Source organism: Leuresthes tenuis, unplaced genomic scaffold (genome assembly GCF_036924035.1).
Source record: "Leuresthes tenuis unplaced genomic scaffold, fLeuTen1.0.hap1 SCAF_16, whole genome shotgun sequence".
Classification (NCBI taxonomy): domain Eukaryota; kingdom Metazoa; phylum Chordata; class Actinopteri; order Atheriniformes; family Atherinopsidae; genus Leuresthes; species Leuresthes tenuis.
In genome coordinates, this window is record NW_027325370.1 from 8,338,095 (window position 1) to 8,354,366 (window position 16,272).

The following is a 16,272-nucleotide window of genomic DNA, read 5'->3' on the forward strand; positions in this document are numbered from 1 at the left end:
CAGCTCTCTAACCAAAGAGAGGCACAACAAGCAGTTAATCATTGAACTTAGGAGGTCTAGCATGGTTTACTGTTAAGGATGACTCATCATTTGGGCCAGCCTTTTACTTCAGTAATAAAATGGCAACTGCATAGCGTCACGTGCACTCCTATATGTGAGGAAGTTTTCTGACTGTAACACACTGATCCTCTCCTGCAGCACCAGTCACTGACAACATCAACAGAAGTACGAGCAGAGAGACAGAACATATCACCATGAATAATGCACATGAACAGGAAACCCTCTTGCAGTGCCATTAACAGCATCGTTTCAAAGGATATGAATGTATCAAAATTTTAATAGCTATTCGCCTAACCAAATTGAAAGGACTTATGAAGTACAAGGCAGGAGTGGCACTAAAACGGAAGATTGTCTTCCCTCTATTTAGCACTATAAATGTCTGTGGAGAGAAGAAAAGAAGAAAAAGAGAGTAATGATCAGTTAAACGAATGCACATGCATAAAGCAGACAACAGTAAGTACTGTTAGCACATTTTCAGCAATTCAGTGTGAAAAACATATATACATATGTGGATAGTACATCTTAGAAAACAGAATATGTGTATTTACTAATAAAGTAGCACATCATCAATTTCTTAACCAGAATTACAGAAATACAATGAAACAGAATTTAAAACAACTGTCAGGATGTTTCCAATTTTTGCATGTTGTCCCAGTCTCTCAAGGTTGTCCTGCCCAACATCACAGCAGTTGTAAAAGAGGGAAACGAGCAAGAGGAGCTAGCAAACCACTTTCTGAGGATAACCTCATAATTGCCTAAATAAAACATGGCAATCTGCATGAAACTTTAATGAAACTGTGCATTTGCACAAGTGATATGGGCTCTTGTGCTTTTAACAAGGCATCCCTCACTACATTAAGCACTGCTGAACCACTGACTGTGGAGTCAGGAAGGAGGGTAAAGAGGAGGAGGGAGGAGAAGCAGAAAAGATGGGTGGTGGTGTCACATGTGTGAAGGTAAACTATGCACTGCCGGTAGATATGAGGAGCATGTGTGAAGTGTTGTTAACAAGACAAGTAAACATCTCAGGGGAGACAACAATGAGTGTTCCTGCCCACATGATGAGATGCATTTGATCCAGGACAATAATCTGAATAAAATTAAGAGATGAGTCAGATCAAGCCATCTAAATTGAACATAAATAGATGATTGGATTCTTCATAGGTCAGAGCAGCAGTGTCTCTCATAAACATCCCCAGAAAAAACTATGGTCAGATGTAATGACACACTTGGAAATGTCCCAGTTTCTGGGTGCGTGACATTTCTGTTAAATACAACCATCATAAGCAGAGTGCATATGAATGGCTGCTCCACGCAAACACAGAGACTGAGAGACACTGAGAGAGTGCACACAAACCTGCATGTACAACGCACAACAATGAATTGGCAATATTGTTATTCATACAGTCCTACTCACAAATTTCTTCATACCTAGAGTCTTTTTTTGTAACACATGACTGCACTGCTGCAAAGCTACTGAAAATTTCATTATCCAGAGCTGAGCAAAGACGACAGCAAAGAGGAGAAAGGCAAGAAAACGGTGGAGATGGAGAGCAAGTGAAGCAGGCAGGCAGCAACTGTGGCAGCAGCAGGCTGAGGGAGCTGGGCAGAAGACGGAGAAGAGGAGGGGGGAAGGGCAGGAGATAGAGAGAAGAAGAGAACAGCTTCGACAGAGAAGCTCGAGCAAGCAGGCAGTGATACAACATCTGCATCCGCAAGAGCCACAGCAGCCACTCAGAAAGCAGCCCTCTCTCAAACCTTGTGCTAAATGGTAGATGGACTGCGCTTTATGGTGCCTTTAGTCTAAGAGCCTCACACTCATGCACATACATTAACAAAGCAATAACTCCTCTGCCATGCCAACCTGCTTATGAATTCCTTGTCATGCTTTCTTTTGTTGTAACCACTTTACATGAAAAAACAATTATGTCTTAGTGAAGAAAAAGTATGATTTACCCCAATAATTTAAATGCCCTTACACAGATCTTCGTATCATGTAGGTATATATCCCTTACATCATGGTTTGTCACAAACTGTCTCTGGAATTTGCGATATTGTGTTTGGTTTATTTTTCACTTTAAAGTAAAAATCCTCCTGAGTGATTCTGACTGCAGCAAGAAGAGCTCATGTGTGTACTCATGCATCCTTACACATGTCGTCAATTTCATCTCTGTCCTCACATCATCTCCCCCTCCCTCTATCTTTCCCCTGTCCTTGAAAATTATGTTTCATCTGCCTTGTACGCTGACGTAAAGCATGACCTGGCCCAGCTTGGCTCAGACCATCATGCAATAGCCCTGCTTCGACCACCAGCTGGGAGGGGAGGGCTGGATGCTGCGTCTTCACCCAGCCAGCCCTCCGGTCCTCAGTCTCAGTTATGATACAATCTAAAAGAGCCACAGATTAAGATTTGTCATGAGGATAGATGAGCCACCCTCCTTCACACTTTCCACCCCTCTTTTATGAAGGGAAAAGGACTGCAAGCTTTCATTGACAAAGACACACAGATCAGTCATCAAGGTCACCACCTGATCTGACGTCAGGGCTGCTTGAGATCCAAAGCAGCATCAGTTCCCCTTGGCACTGGAATGAGACTAGAATGAGGTCCATATTTAGATTAATTTGAAGCCAAGAGCTGACATGACTGCTGGGGAAGGAAGGAGCAAAGACAAGGGGCAAAAAGTCTGCACAACCAGCATGAATCTGTGACAGTAATGCATGAAACATGAGGGAAAAAAGGCAAGAGAGCTGTCTGTTAGCGAGAGAAAAATCAACAGTCCCACAATGAAATGCTGGACATGTTTGCCACGTGTCATTTAAATCGTGTCTCCTCCTTGTGCGCTGGACTGGTGTGTTACATAACAAGCAGCGTGCACTGTGTAAAGACAGGGAGGTATAAGAAGGAAACAGACGGAGAGAGAGAGACCAATACTGTGCACCTAAACGCAGACACAGGCACAGTATCTAAACAAATCAGTTTAGCTCATGATGATGGTGACTAACACTCTATTACAAGCTTGTTTTCAGCTACATTTCAAGGTACAATGTGGACCGGCAGAGAGTTACACAACATTGCCGTACAAGTACATCAGTTTTTAAATGAGTATGAGACTTAGACAAAATTTTGTTACATAATTCTTTGTTAAAAATAGACAACAAGGAGAGGATTTTAGCCACAATGTTCAGTCCTGTTAGAAACTCACCACAATTCACCCTGGATCTGGACTGATGCTCAGGAAGAGAACAGCCATTTCATGATAAAGTATTCTTGCTTTTGGATGTAAGTGAAAAAGGAAAGTGCATTTGTGGCTAAAACTTTTAAAAACAGAAGCAAATTTGACCTATTTCACTGTTGTTTCAGCCTCTTTCAATATCTGTGTATATCTATGTCTTCCTGTTCTCTTATAATCTCCAGTCAGAAATGGATTGATGCACCCAGAAGCATGAAACAAATGATTCTCCTTTAGCAGATTTAGTTTACAGTTAGCTGGTGATACTCAGAGTCTCTCAAGGTCACACCTGGTCATCCTAACACAGAGCGTCAGGTGTGACAGGAACCCCAGAGAGACATGTGCCTCCTCTAAGACAATCACAGTCACCTCTACCTGATGCTGCTGCTTCCATCTTCCACCTCAGATTAAATTTTAAACAATTAGGAAAGTCTTTTAACAGTAACTGCCTCTGACCTTCTCCCAAGCCACGTGAGCACATTAGAGACACGGCAATGGCTCACTCAACATCTTGAGAGCTCAAGTCTCACAATCCCTGAAGGTCTTTGAGGAAGAATACACAATTAAGTTCAGCCACCAAATATGAATATCAAAATAACTGTTAACATTGCACACCTGGAGGTGAAACTTGAGAAATTGCACAATGTCTCCTGTCCAAGAATATATGACTGACTATGACATCACGAAGCATTTCATCTACCAGCAACTGTCAACTGTCATGTCTTACACCAGAACACCAACCCACAGGGCAGAACTACAAAAGTTAGCAGATCATTTAGGGAGAAGAAAAAACAAATCACCAGAACTAACTGTTACAACTGTTTCAAAAGCAGCACAAGTGAAATATATATATATCAGACATAAACTGCAATAACCTGGGCTTAGAATATCCAAATGAATGGACATGGTTCTGTACAAGAATCCACAAAATCATTGATTTGTATTGAAATGACTTTGATCAATCACCACAGAGATTTTCAAATCTCAGAAATCTTAACACAGACCTAATAATCCATATAAAATCTTTATAAAGCAGCATGATGAAGGCAAAACAGGCGATGCACAACAACTAAAAGGTGACCGTGATGTAATGTTGAGAAGAAAAATGCAATGCTGGAGTTTTTCGCAGAACATCTTCTTGTAAATCAAGACTTGAGATGCTTGAGAAAAAGGGACAAATTGCAAACACAGAAATACTATTACTTTGTGTCAGAATATATAACCGCATGTGAGTATATTTGTATGTTTCTCTAAAAAACTCTTTGTGTTGTATATGAAAAGAAGCCTGAAATGTTAAATGGGGGGGGGGGGGGGGGGGGGGGGGGGGGTGTCCTTGTAAACTCACTTTCTGAGTATTCAGGTAGTATGGGTCCAGATCCTCCAATGGTACCGCCACCATTCCCTTAGGGGTGTCCCCATAGATGTAGGGCAGACTCTTCCCAGCCTCCAAGTCACTGTTGGGTTTGGGCTTGTTCTCGTCATCGTCGTCACGGTAGCTGCTGTCCTGCTTGGGTGGCTTCCTGTTCTTCTCCTCTTGGATCCGCTGCTCAAGGACCGCCAAAGATTCCACAGTAAACTTTTTGAAACTACCAGGTCCTGGCGGTGCAATAAGGGGTGCAGCCATGTTTTCATCCTGCAGCTACTTGGTCATTAGGTTTGTACCATCCACAGTAGCAGCTCTGCAAGAGGGGCAGGATTACACATCTTTTATTTGCAACACCAAGAATTTGCTGGTCTCTTTTACATTCAATGCAAAGGTACAAACAATACAACTGAACTCAATCCAGACTCAACCTGATTGAGATGTGTGACTGCACAATATACCATGACCACTTTATCTTGTATAGATGTATATTCTTAAAATAGCTAAAGTGAGGAGAGTCATTAACAGATTTATTTAATGTCCCTTTACAAGAAAACTGAAATAATTGTACAAATGCAATATGTACAATAGCATTTTCTGACTAATTACTTAAACTAAAGTGTCAAACAGGAACAGATGGTATTTTCTAAATAGAAATGTTAATGGAAGAAATTATATTATTTTAATGTAACCTTGGCGATTTTATTAGTAGAATTTAAAAAAGAAATATCCAAACTTTCATGCTTCATGACATCTGATGAATTTGGTGAGTTGTGTTACAACATAGGAATCCAAAATAACAGCCTCAGAGTTTGGCAATTACACAGTATTGTATAGTCATTACCAGTTTCTTATGGCTATATGTATGTATATATATCTAAGATTGTGATTAGACTACAAAATCCAAAACATAATTTACATATCTAATGAAGCATCATGTCAACAAACAATAACAAAATGTGACTAAATATTATCTCTTATTTTCAGAGGTTGGAAAGGACACTATATACTAAACAAAGACCCATTTTAAGACTTTACTCCTCATTATTTTATTCAGTGTGGAAACACTGAGAGAAAAGCAAGCACAGTTAATGGCTGCATGACTCAGTAAAGCCTTTCTCCAACACAGTTCGGTGTTAAAAGGGTATAATGGTTACATGACAAGGGTTCAAGCTGCATGCAAGGCAGTGCAGAAGGAAAAAAGAAGGTGGTTGAAGTAGAGAAGAGCTCAGCCACACCTGAGAAAGCAGAATGAAATAATCAGATTTAGGGGACTTTTCATCCTTCTTGGGCTCCTTTAATTAGTCATTATAAAGCTGTATTTCCAGTATGTGGTGGAGGAGAGGAAGGTGGATGCAGCCTGAACAGGACTGTCAGCCATATCTGAATCACAAGGCCTGTCACTCCCCTGCTCCCCTCTTGCATAACACCCTCTAATTGCAAATGCTCGACGTGTGAAGCTGATATCATTCAGGAAACAGTCGACTGGTATGAGGTGGAAACGCACACATACACATAGCACACTGAGAGAGAAAACATGCACCCCGCGAGACAAGACGTCTGTTTTAAAATGGACCCCGGAACCTTCTGCTGCTCTGTTGGCGCTGTCCGCTTCAGCACCACACGAGGGCACGCGTACTTACACCAAACACAACTGTGTGCGCGCGAGTGCATGCACACGCAAAGGAGAAATCAAGAAAAAAAAAAAGAAAAACGTTCTGCTCTTCAGCAGTCCTTTTAGGTGAGCTACAGCCTTCTGTCCCGCACAGTTTATCCTTCAGTCCTCTTTAGGTCGTGCTGGTTGCACTCGTCTTGTTTTGTCTCAGTGTCGTTAGCAGCACTCCGCTTAAATCAAAGCTTGGCAACGGGATCATTCTCACGCAGAAAACGTGCCCATTCTGTTATCTACTCGGTTATTTTCTTAGATGCAGTTGAACAGTTCAGTTCAGTTAAAGATGGGTCAGAATTCGCCTGTGTTTCTCTGATATTTAATTAAATAGAAAAGTACTGCTCCGCCTCTGTGAGGAGCTGGAGGTTATACTGCGCAGAGAAGTGGCCCGTTCCAATCAAATCGGCCAAAGCGATACTGCTGCAGTGGGTGGTTTGTATGTTGAGAATATCGCGCTAAGGTTAACGCAGCCATGGATTTGTGACAGACATGAGCGTAATGTCGATGTCTCTCTATAAATTTACCAAACGTGAACTGCAGGTGTTGTTATTCTGGGAAAAGACCTGATCCCCCCCCCCCCCCTCCCCCTGGATATTCTGTGCGTTTTTGCGCGTGAGAGATCTGCACCACACCCGCGAAGCCATGTCGACAGTCAAATCAATAAGGGTCTACCCGTGCGATATACAGCGATGAGAATGACAGAAAACAACACACGGTGTGCAACATAAGGTGAACCGATCCTACACGATGTATAGCGTACGGTTATGGCGCTGCCACACCAAGATCACTTTGAGGAACGGAAATTTCTTGACCATCACTGATAAGAGAAAGATCAGCCTACTTACACAGCGTCAGCCCCTTTAGTCGAAGCCTTTCGTTCAACTGCACCATGCTATAGTCCAGAAGGTATAAAATACCTGCGAACTGAAGCCACGAAATTGAATAAAAGCCTCAAATTGTGGGGGTCATTTTCTGTGCTGGAGCGGTCAGACTGCGCCCTGCCTGAAGCCTAATACATGAAGTATCTTCACACTCAAGCCACGGGTGCTCGACGAATTCCCATAAATTCCTTGTAATGGAAACCGAACGGTTGGTAAATAGAAATTTTAGGTGGTCTGGTCCAGCAGAAATATACTGCAAGTGCTGACAACCCCTTCGGTCCCGCTCCAAAAAGAGGAAAAAATATCAGTCAGAAGAAGGAGACGTTGGGCAGTGTGTAGCTCTGCGACATTTAGGCTACACAAGGATACCAACGGAGAGAAAATCCCCCCTCAAACACCGACACATCCCCGCTTTTCCTCAAACCACTATAAACGAAGCATACTCACTTTTTAAGGGTTACAATGAATCCGGAGAGGCGTTGCAGGACTGCAGATGTGGAAAAGATTGAGGAGAAACTGCGGTTGTCGCCATATTGTTGCTGCTATCTTCCCCCTCAGTGCGAGCAGCTTCCCTGCATAATTGATGACTCTCAGCAGAATGTGAGGGGAGTGTCGCCAAGTGCGTTTCGTAAAATCGTAAAGGTCATTTAGGCCTGCAGCCTCCGAAGCCCGGTGCGAGCCCCGACATACAGGTTCAGAGAGTCTGGGTTAGAAAAGGCGCGCAAGGATTTCTGAATAAGCGCGTTGGGCTCTCTGTGCAGGAATTTATTGGCTGTAGGAATTCAGCTGAGACGACTTACATCAGACCACTGCATGACTGATATGCAAAAACAAAAATTAGACGAACATTTATTGACACTTAAGCATTTTTTGTTTAATTTCTTGATTTAGATGTAGCTAACATTATTTTCGTGAATTGCAAGCCTGTAAAAAATATTACAGTATGATCAATTTTGCGCAGACTCTTGCCCTTTTCCCGCACTTTGTTCTACTAGTACAAATTGATGTTCAAACGCTTCTGAATCTGTTAACCTGCTCCCTGTCTTTTGTTACTTGATATCTGTGTGAATGAGCACAAACAAAGTCAATGAAACTGCTCTAAAAAGTGTTCATATCGTTTGTTTACTATCATTATTTCAACAACTAATCAATTCTTTACTGCTGGGTTTTGTCGTGGCTTCACTACTCGCTATCTTTAACCAGGCGCAGGTAAACGAGCTTACCGTGCACATGACGTCACGTCGCGGAGGGAGTTGTTTTTGTTTGCGGTTAAAAAATTCCCTAAAGAATGCAAACCGAATGGCGATAAAGGCTCATCTGCTGTTTGTGACTGCCTTGTGTTTGACTGCGCCAACTTCAGCACAGCACAGTGAGTTCAAGCAGGGGGCTGAGCAGGAATTATGCTCGTTGAAAAGTGCTGACTTTTATTTCCTCTGTTTAATGAACCGATCAGATTTTTTTTCTTAAAAATTCTCAAAAGTTCTCATGTTGATTTTCTTCACTAAGAGTTCGTTGTTTTTGGCAAAAATGCCACTTTGTTCATCCAAGCAAACTGTGCGCATATGCTCTTCAAAGTAATGTGCAGCAATTTGTTATAATTTTTGGGAATTTATTTTTTCAAAGTAAGAATTATGCAAAATGTGAGACCTTTGAAGGAGAGAACACAGTCCTCAAATGCAAATGATATATTTTACTACTAGCAAAAAACATTGTTTGTCAGTTCAATTATATATTTAAGGACTATGTGGTGAATAATGTTTGATAACTCTAAATTCAGTTAATGTTACTGAGGAATTATTACTATTGAGTAACGTTTGCTGTGTTTATCAATTTGTGTATCAGTCATCATTTCAAAACCAACAAACAGGTTCTGGTATTTTCTATTCCAGCTCTATACCCTAACACAGCAGCCATCGTGCCAGAGGCAGGTAATATCCTGGACAGGTCGCAGTCCAACACAGACATGAAAAAATGATGGACAATTTGTATTGCTGCAATGTAGATTATTGTGATTTTTATTTGACTAAATTAGATGGAAATTAACTGAAAATAATTAAAGAAAACTTTTAAAAGTTGAAGTGCTGCAGAGAAACTTCAATTCCCAAAAGTTTTGTTCTCTGTGGTTGAAATCCACAGAGATCACCAAGAATGGATTGAAATGTTGTTTTGTAGCTTGACAACAACTTTGATGATGATGTCACACACAGCGTTGGCAGGCAACACTTGTGAACTCTCTGTCTGCCGTCTGTGTCAGCCCATAGAGTTTAAAGCCACGTAGAGAGGTATTAGAGTCGTTCTTGCAGCATTGTTTTGGTGAAACAAATAATGCTACATTCCCAATATCCTCACTGCATCCTTGTGAGGGATTCCAGGCTTGTCTATACATCTGCAAGTGATCTCACATTTCCCGTGAAGATCAAAAAAAGAAATTATTTAAACTTCCTCCTGAATTCTCTATGTTTAGTTCCTACATATCTTCTGTTTGAGTGATTTTGATTCTAATTTCAGGCATGTTTTAGGCTTTGGAAAGGTCAATCAGCTGTTCCTACATGCAAACAGCTTTCTCGTTGGCATAGTTACGCATCACAATAGATTTTAAAAAATAACAGAATAACCTGCATGGTTAATTCAATCACACACCATCTAAACGCGTACATAAAGTTGAAAAAAGCCAATGTTTTCATAGAAAAGCTGATTTCCAGGATACAAATAAAGACACAATATATCCAAAGCTGCTGCAGCAGGCTGCCACTGGTGAGACCAAATAGTCTAAGGCATGCACCCAGCCTCCAAACTTCCCAGATACCAATCAGATGGGATCTGTTGGCATCTAATGAAAACAAGCCTAATCTACATAGATCCCATTCCTCAACCCACGTAACCCAAAGGACCCATAACATCCCAGTACCAAACACTCCAGGACATTATTAGACGCTCTTTGTCTATTTCCTTACTTGTCAGAGCTCTTTTTGGTGCATGAAGAAGACATGCACAATGATAGCTTAGATGTGACAGATTAGGCGGCTTGTTTGATGTACATAATGCATTTTATTGGTAATTAAATGTTTTGAGATTATCAAAGAGAAAAAAACGTATATTTTCTTAATTCAACACTGTGTGGCTGTCTAATGATTTTTTCTAAGTAAGGAGCAATATTTTCAAGATATATCTAAAAGCACTTAACAGGCGTTGCTTATTACAAAATTGCCCCTTATTTGTATTCAGTAACTGACTACACTGAACAGAGATCTGATGCAATACTATTGCTTGATATTCAATTTAAAGTGCTCACAAATATAAGCATCATTTCAATTTAGTTTCCTTTGCTTTGGCTTTTTGCTACTGCCAGTTGGTGTGACAAGTGTGGAAATCAGACAAAAAAGGAAATAAAATAATGCACACAAAGGATAAAAATAATGACAGCCCAGAAGGAAAATTTTTTCATTTCCTTTATGAAATTTAAAGAAAGCTTGTCATATCGCAGTCACTCCACCATTACTTTTACTTATAATTCCTTATTTCAGATTGAACTTTGACAGACTTTTAGGTAATCCAATCAAAGGGGTTTAGTTTAAATGTGACAAACATGGCAGAACCATGATTGAGCATAAAGCATGAGTATTATAGAGTAACTTATAGAGTATTGGGTTTTGAAAAAAAAGTGTGTTGATGTTGTTTCTGAGATGAAAACTGATGTTTTCATTATCATATTGACAAGTCAGCTGTTGACTGATCACTTTGATTAGCTACAAGTTAGCTACAATTAACATTTAACATTTGTACACACATTTAAACAGTCACATCACAGCTTGGCACAGTGTGAGCAAGAAGTTATCATTTCAGCATTCACACCAAAACTTTGATTTTGTTTATCAGGATGTGGGAAGCGATTTCTGGTGGGGCCCCCAGGCGCATCGCGGATAATGGGTGGCCACGAGGCTCCTGAGGGGGCGTGGCCCTGGCAGGTCAGCATCCAGATCCTGTCCAGGCATCACTGCGGCGGAACAATCCTCAACAGCCTCTGGGTTCTCACTGCCACACACTGCTTCTACAAATACCAGTGAGAAAAAAAAACTTTCTGTGACCAAAGTGCCCGCACACACTGGTTTTATTTGATACATAAGGGTTGTGACAGCAGGTTCTAAACAAAGACAAACATATGCAAAACAGTGACTATAAATAAAAACTAAAGCAACAGGGCTACATTTAAAGGTGAATCTGGGTTTATCGTCTGTGTTCTGTGAGAAACCAAGTGGGCAGCATGTCTGTGGTGCATCACTGGTTCAAAGAGAAAATTAAATTCATCACAAGCCCAGAACACCATGATCATCTTAACGAAAGCCATGAATGGTTGTTTAAGTAGGTTTCTGGTTTGAAAAATTGTGAATGAAGCAAGCTTAGTGTCAAATCTAATGAGGAGTACTGCAAAGTACGATGTCTATAACAGTCTGCAATATTACAGTTGAGTGAAGTTTAAATACTTGGGAGCACGCTCATCCACCAATTAAGACATCGAGATCTTTTAAGATTTTTTTTAATCATGTTTGCTCGGACGAAGTGTGTTCCTTCTGCTGGACACATACAAAGAAGGAGGGGGTGAAAATGTAAAACTGACTTAAATTTCATGGGCAATAGGGTCCAATGTAGCAGCTGCAGTGAATCAGACAGGTTCTGTTTTGTGTTCAGATGGATCAGCAAAAACTATTTTCGTGTCGTGGCAGGATCACGTCAGCTGTCCACTCCTGAAGCTCATGCCCAGTTTCGTTCCATCAGTAAAATTAAAATGCATGAAGACTATGATGAAGCCACATCTGACAACGATGTAACCCTGGTGCTGCTCAGCTCTCCCCTCTACTTTACGGACCACATTCAACCCATTTGCACTCCTCATAATGTGAGCGATGAGTTCATGTTTAACTTCAGCCACTGTTTCATCAGCGGATGGGGGAGCACCTACTACAAAGGTCAGTGTAAAAACAGATTCTGCCAGGTCCCTGTTGGTTTTTCCAGGTGCTTCAGAGTCACAGTAGAAGACGTTATCACTTTGTGGAACCAGAAAGTCATTCATTAGGGACGGCTTTGCAAGTTGGAAGGTTAGCTTACAAGCCGAATTCCCCAAAAAATTGAGACACTGTATGAAATGTAAGTAAAAAATAGAATGCAATTATTTGCATATCTCAGAAACCAATATTTGATCTATACTAGAATATGTAAAACAAATAAAATGTTTAGAGTGAGAAATTTGACAAATTCATGAAAAATATTAGCTCATCTTAATTTATGGTCGCCACAAGTCTCTAAAGTTAGGATGGGGTCAACAAAATGCTGAGGGAACCTGTTGCAACTGATTAGGTTAATTGGCAACCGGTCAGTAACATGATTGGGCATCCAAAGAGCACCTATGTGAGGCAGAGTCTCTCAGAGGTAAAGATGGGCAGATATTCAGGAATCTGCAAACAATTCTTGCGAAATTTCAGAATAATGTTTGCCAATGAAATTTGCAGATGTTGAATATTCAATCTACAGTACAAAATAGAAAAAATATGAAGACAAACTCAAACATATGACAAATTAGACTCAGGACATGTTGAATCCTATATCAGACAAGAATGGGACAAAAATTTTTTGTCAAAGGTCCAGCCACTGGTCTCCTCAGTTGCCAGATGTTGGCCCTGTCTCAACTTTTATGAAACATGTTGCTGTTTTAGTGTGCCCTTGGGTTCTTATGATATTGGCTTAAGAAATTTACAAATCATTGCATTCCCTTTTTATTTTGATTTCACACAGCATCCCAAGCTTTTGGAGTTTGTGGTTGTATGAAAACAAAGTTCACATTCAGTTAAAATGTCTTTTATTAAACCTTGAATTATAAATGTATTCATCTATGTCTAGTCGAAATTAAAGTGAAACCTTCCAGTAGATACAAAGCATCTGGCCAAAACATATTTTATTAATGGCTCAATAACATTTAAAGGCTGCAGTCTTGATGGTGCATTTTAGAATGAAAACCCCTTTTATTTATTTATGACTTTTACCAACAACTGTAACTGTGCAGATACCCATCACAATGAGCCAAGTTTGCATCACAAATATTTCTGAGACTTGCAGCTGTAGAAATGTTTGATTATGTGAGGGGTAACATGTTCAAAAATCATGGCAACAGTCTGTACAATGTAAAGAACTTCTGTACGTATTGTAGCTTCATGACAGTATGTTGTTATATTTGATAGTAACTGTTAATACTTAAGGATCATATATTAATTACAATTTATATTGTTTGTTACCAATAACAGAAAATTAGTCTAATTCACTATGTCAAAAGGATCATTATAATCATTTGCAGGTGAGTTTCTTTACTGGCTACTACCTCACGTTAGCAGAGGCTGAGGAATGTAAATAGATGTGATGCTGCCGAGCAGTCATCAGGTGAACACACTGACATAACATAACTAAACCTGACATCTTGTGATGTTTACACCATGCCACACAGCCTGCATGCGACACAGTGATGACCTGTGATATTTGTGAATAAATTTTGCTCGCTTCTGTGGTGTGGCCAAATTTGAAACTGTCATTGTTTAGCTTGCCTGATACCACAAGTAATGTGTTACCTTTTTTATATAATTCCTCCAAAACTGGTCTTACTTTTATTATATATTTTAAAAAAAAATTTAAAAGTCCCCGATTGTATTACCCTTTTTAAATGAATGACAACATGCTGGTAGACACTGTGGAGCTAGATGAAACTTATAGTTATCCATCTGACATGTATTTTAGTTCTGTACACTGCAATATCCTGTTAAAGTATATGAAGATGTGGAAAACTCTTAAACAGTGGAATTTTGCTCTACAAACAAACTTGCCTTGCCTTTGCCTTGTTTATATCTGCTAGTAACTTCATTACAGTGTATTATCAATCATTTGTTACATATTTAGATACTGTTTGTGTTTAATCTCCTAATGTGATTTTAATTGTTTTAATTTTAATCTTACATTTTGCCGGTTATCACTCCATAAAGTGTGAGTGGGTCTATGTTTACCTGTTCATGACAAACTCTTTTCAAGTCAAGCACCATATCGGTTTGTATACTGTAGGCAGGCTGATGGACAGACTGCAGGAGGCTGAGGTTGAGCTCATTGACACGACAAGGTGTAACCAGTTCACTTGGTATGACGGCTTCATCACTGAAAACATGCTCTGTGCAGGACTGGAGAGCGGAGCAGCTGATGCCTGTCAGGTCTGGCTGTGAATTGGCGTCTTTTGAAAATCTTTGTAGGGTTCAACATCAGTGACACAAGGAGACTGTTTGTGTCCGGTGCAGGGCGACAGCGGGGGTCCTCTGCAGTGCTACAGTGAGAACGATGAGAGTTTTTATGTGGTGGGAGTGACAAGCTTTGGAGAAAAGTGTGGACTTCCTCAGAGACCTGGGGTGTATGCACGGACCAGCAGGTTCTCAGATTGGCTGAAGGCAAGTCAGGTGGCAGCTGCTGCTTCTGCTGCACAATGCAACACAAGGCCGATCACAGCTCTGCTGAGTGCTGCTCTGATGCTGCTCTGAATCACCCAGTCTGTCGGCAATAAATATCATCACAGACGCACTACTGGATCTGAATGTTATTGTCACGGATGAATAAACAAATTCTCTGTCTTTTTGGACAGTCTTTAGTTTATCACCAGTGAATTCAGTCATGTTGTTAGAGGTGTCATTTTGTTTAAAGCCCTTCAGAGCCTGTGTTTCTCAGTGAGCTTCCTCCCTCTGAATGAGAAGGACATTTACATCTTTCCATAAAAACATATTACTCGATAATAATCATTTCACATAAAAAGATGTATGTGAAAAAAAGACCTGTCGTTCTTCGGTGACTCAGATGTCTATATTCTTTCCGGTTTTATAGTTTATTGGGCTGCTGGCATCTCTGGTGCTAATGCTGCTCCCCCACCAGACCACAGCACAGTCGATGACACTCTTCAAGATCTTCAACACTTTACTGCACACATTGGAGGAGCTTCCTCTGAAAACAGAGTCTGCTCATGCTGTACTGAGCGTTAGGACCGGTCCTCCACTCCAGTCTGTGGTTCAGACGTAAACCTAGAAGTAATTTTGGTGCTCAGCAATCTCAGCTTCCTCTTGTATGATGTTTGTGGACTTAGAGATCTTCTCTTACCGAACTGTAAATCACCAACTCCTTGGTCTTGGTGACATTTAAGAGTTGATGATTTCTGCAGGAACGATCTGCACAGTTGTCCTCCAGCTCCCTGTGCTCCAACACCAATCTCTGATTCATCAGACCTCAGAACAAATTTCTCCTCAACCTCAGTCCATTTTAAATAATCACAGAACCAGAATAAGCAGAAACCTCTCTGAACCTTGTGTATATGTGTTTTTCTTGACATTCATTTTGTCTGCACCGTTGATGGCTGTTAGAAGTGTTCCTGTCTGTCTGTGTTAAATGGAGGACTGCCCATGGGCATCACAGACATTATGTCAACACAACACGTCGCTGGCATCAGGTTCAAAATGAGCACATTTTTAAAAGAAACAAAAAAATATACCCGCTCAGTCTTGTGTGTTGACCTCAGACCACCTTTGAATAAATACAGCCTTTGCAAATCACTGCATTAGTTTTTATTTTCATTTACAAATTTGTTTTTTCTTGAGTAATTTTATCGGTTATTTTATCGGTTATCATTTAATGATATATACTCTGTAAAAGGTAGAGAATTTGAAGAGTTCTCCATAGTTGATGCATTTTTAGTTTGACTGCTGGAAACCGTTAATCAGAGCTTTCGTTTGTACTTGAGTACAATTTCTTGTGCTACTTTATACTTCCTCTTCACTACAATTCAGGGTAAAATGTCACACTTTATACTTCACAACATTTAGTTAGTGTTGTTTGATGGAGATTTTGAAGAGTGGATCATGTAAAAAGTCAGAATCAAACGCTTTGCTGAAGATTAATCAGGTGGTTTCTGGACTTTTTTTTTTCAAAGAAAGTCAAAGAACAAACACGGTAGTTTTAGCTGAATAGCTCATTTGATTTCTTCTATTGTAAGGTTCTTCACACAAG

The 16,272-nt window shown here is 40.3% G+C and overlaps 2 protein-coding genes across 7 annotated transcripts in view; one reads left to right on the forward strand and one right to left on the reverse strand.

Moving 5' to 3' along the window:
- Window positions 1–7,927, reverse strand: part of scn8aa (sodium channel, voltage gated, type VIII, alpha subunit a) — a 42,479-nt gene extending 34,552 nt beyond the window's left edge. For 4 of the 6 annotated variants that reach the window (XM_072366266.1, XM_072366262.1, XM_072366267.1 and 1 more), the window contains exons 1-3: window positions 7,651–7,927; window positions 4,636–4,969; window positions 321–439 (exon numbers count right to left, since the gene is read on the reverse strand). In XM_072366266.1, the coding sequence (XP_072222367.1) occupies window positions 321–439; window positions 4,636–4,914 (398 nt within the window). In that variant the 5' untranslated portion in view covers window positions 4,915–4,969; window positions 7,651–7,927. Of the gene's footprint in view, window positions 1–320; window positions 440–4,635; window positions 4,970–5,891; window positions 5,971–7,167; window positions 7,486–7,650 lie in introns of those variants that run through there. The other 2 variants (XM_072366263.1, XM_072366264.1) reach the window with 2 other exon arrangements.
- Window positions 7,928–8,448: 521 nt separating this feature from the next.
- LOC140272399 (transmembrane protease serine 11D) lies at window positions 8,449–14,762 on the forward strand. Its single transcript, XM_072367831.1, has 5 exons — window positions 8,449–8,572; window positions 11,080–11,263; window positions 11,890–12,171; window positions 14,303–14,441; window positions 14,526–14,762. The coding sequence occupies exons 1-5, from the start codon at window positions 8,503–8,505 to the stop codon at window positions 14,760–14,762; spliced, it is 912 nt and encodes a 303-aa protein (XP_072223932.1). The 5' UTR covers window positions 8,449–8,502.
- Window positions 14,763–16,272: the final 1,510 nt, after the last annotated feature.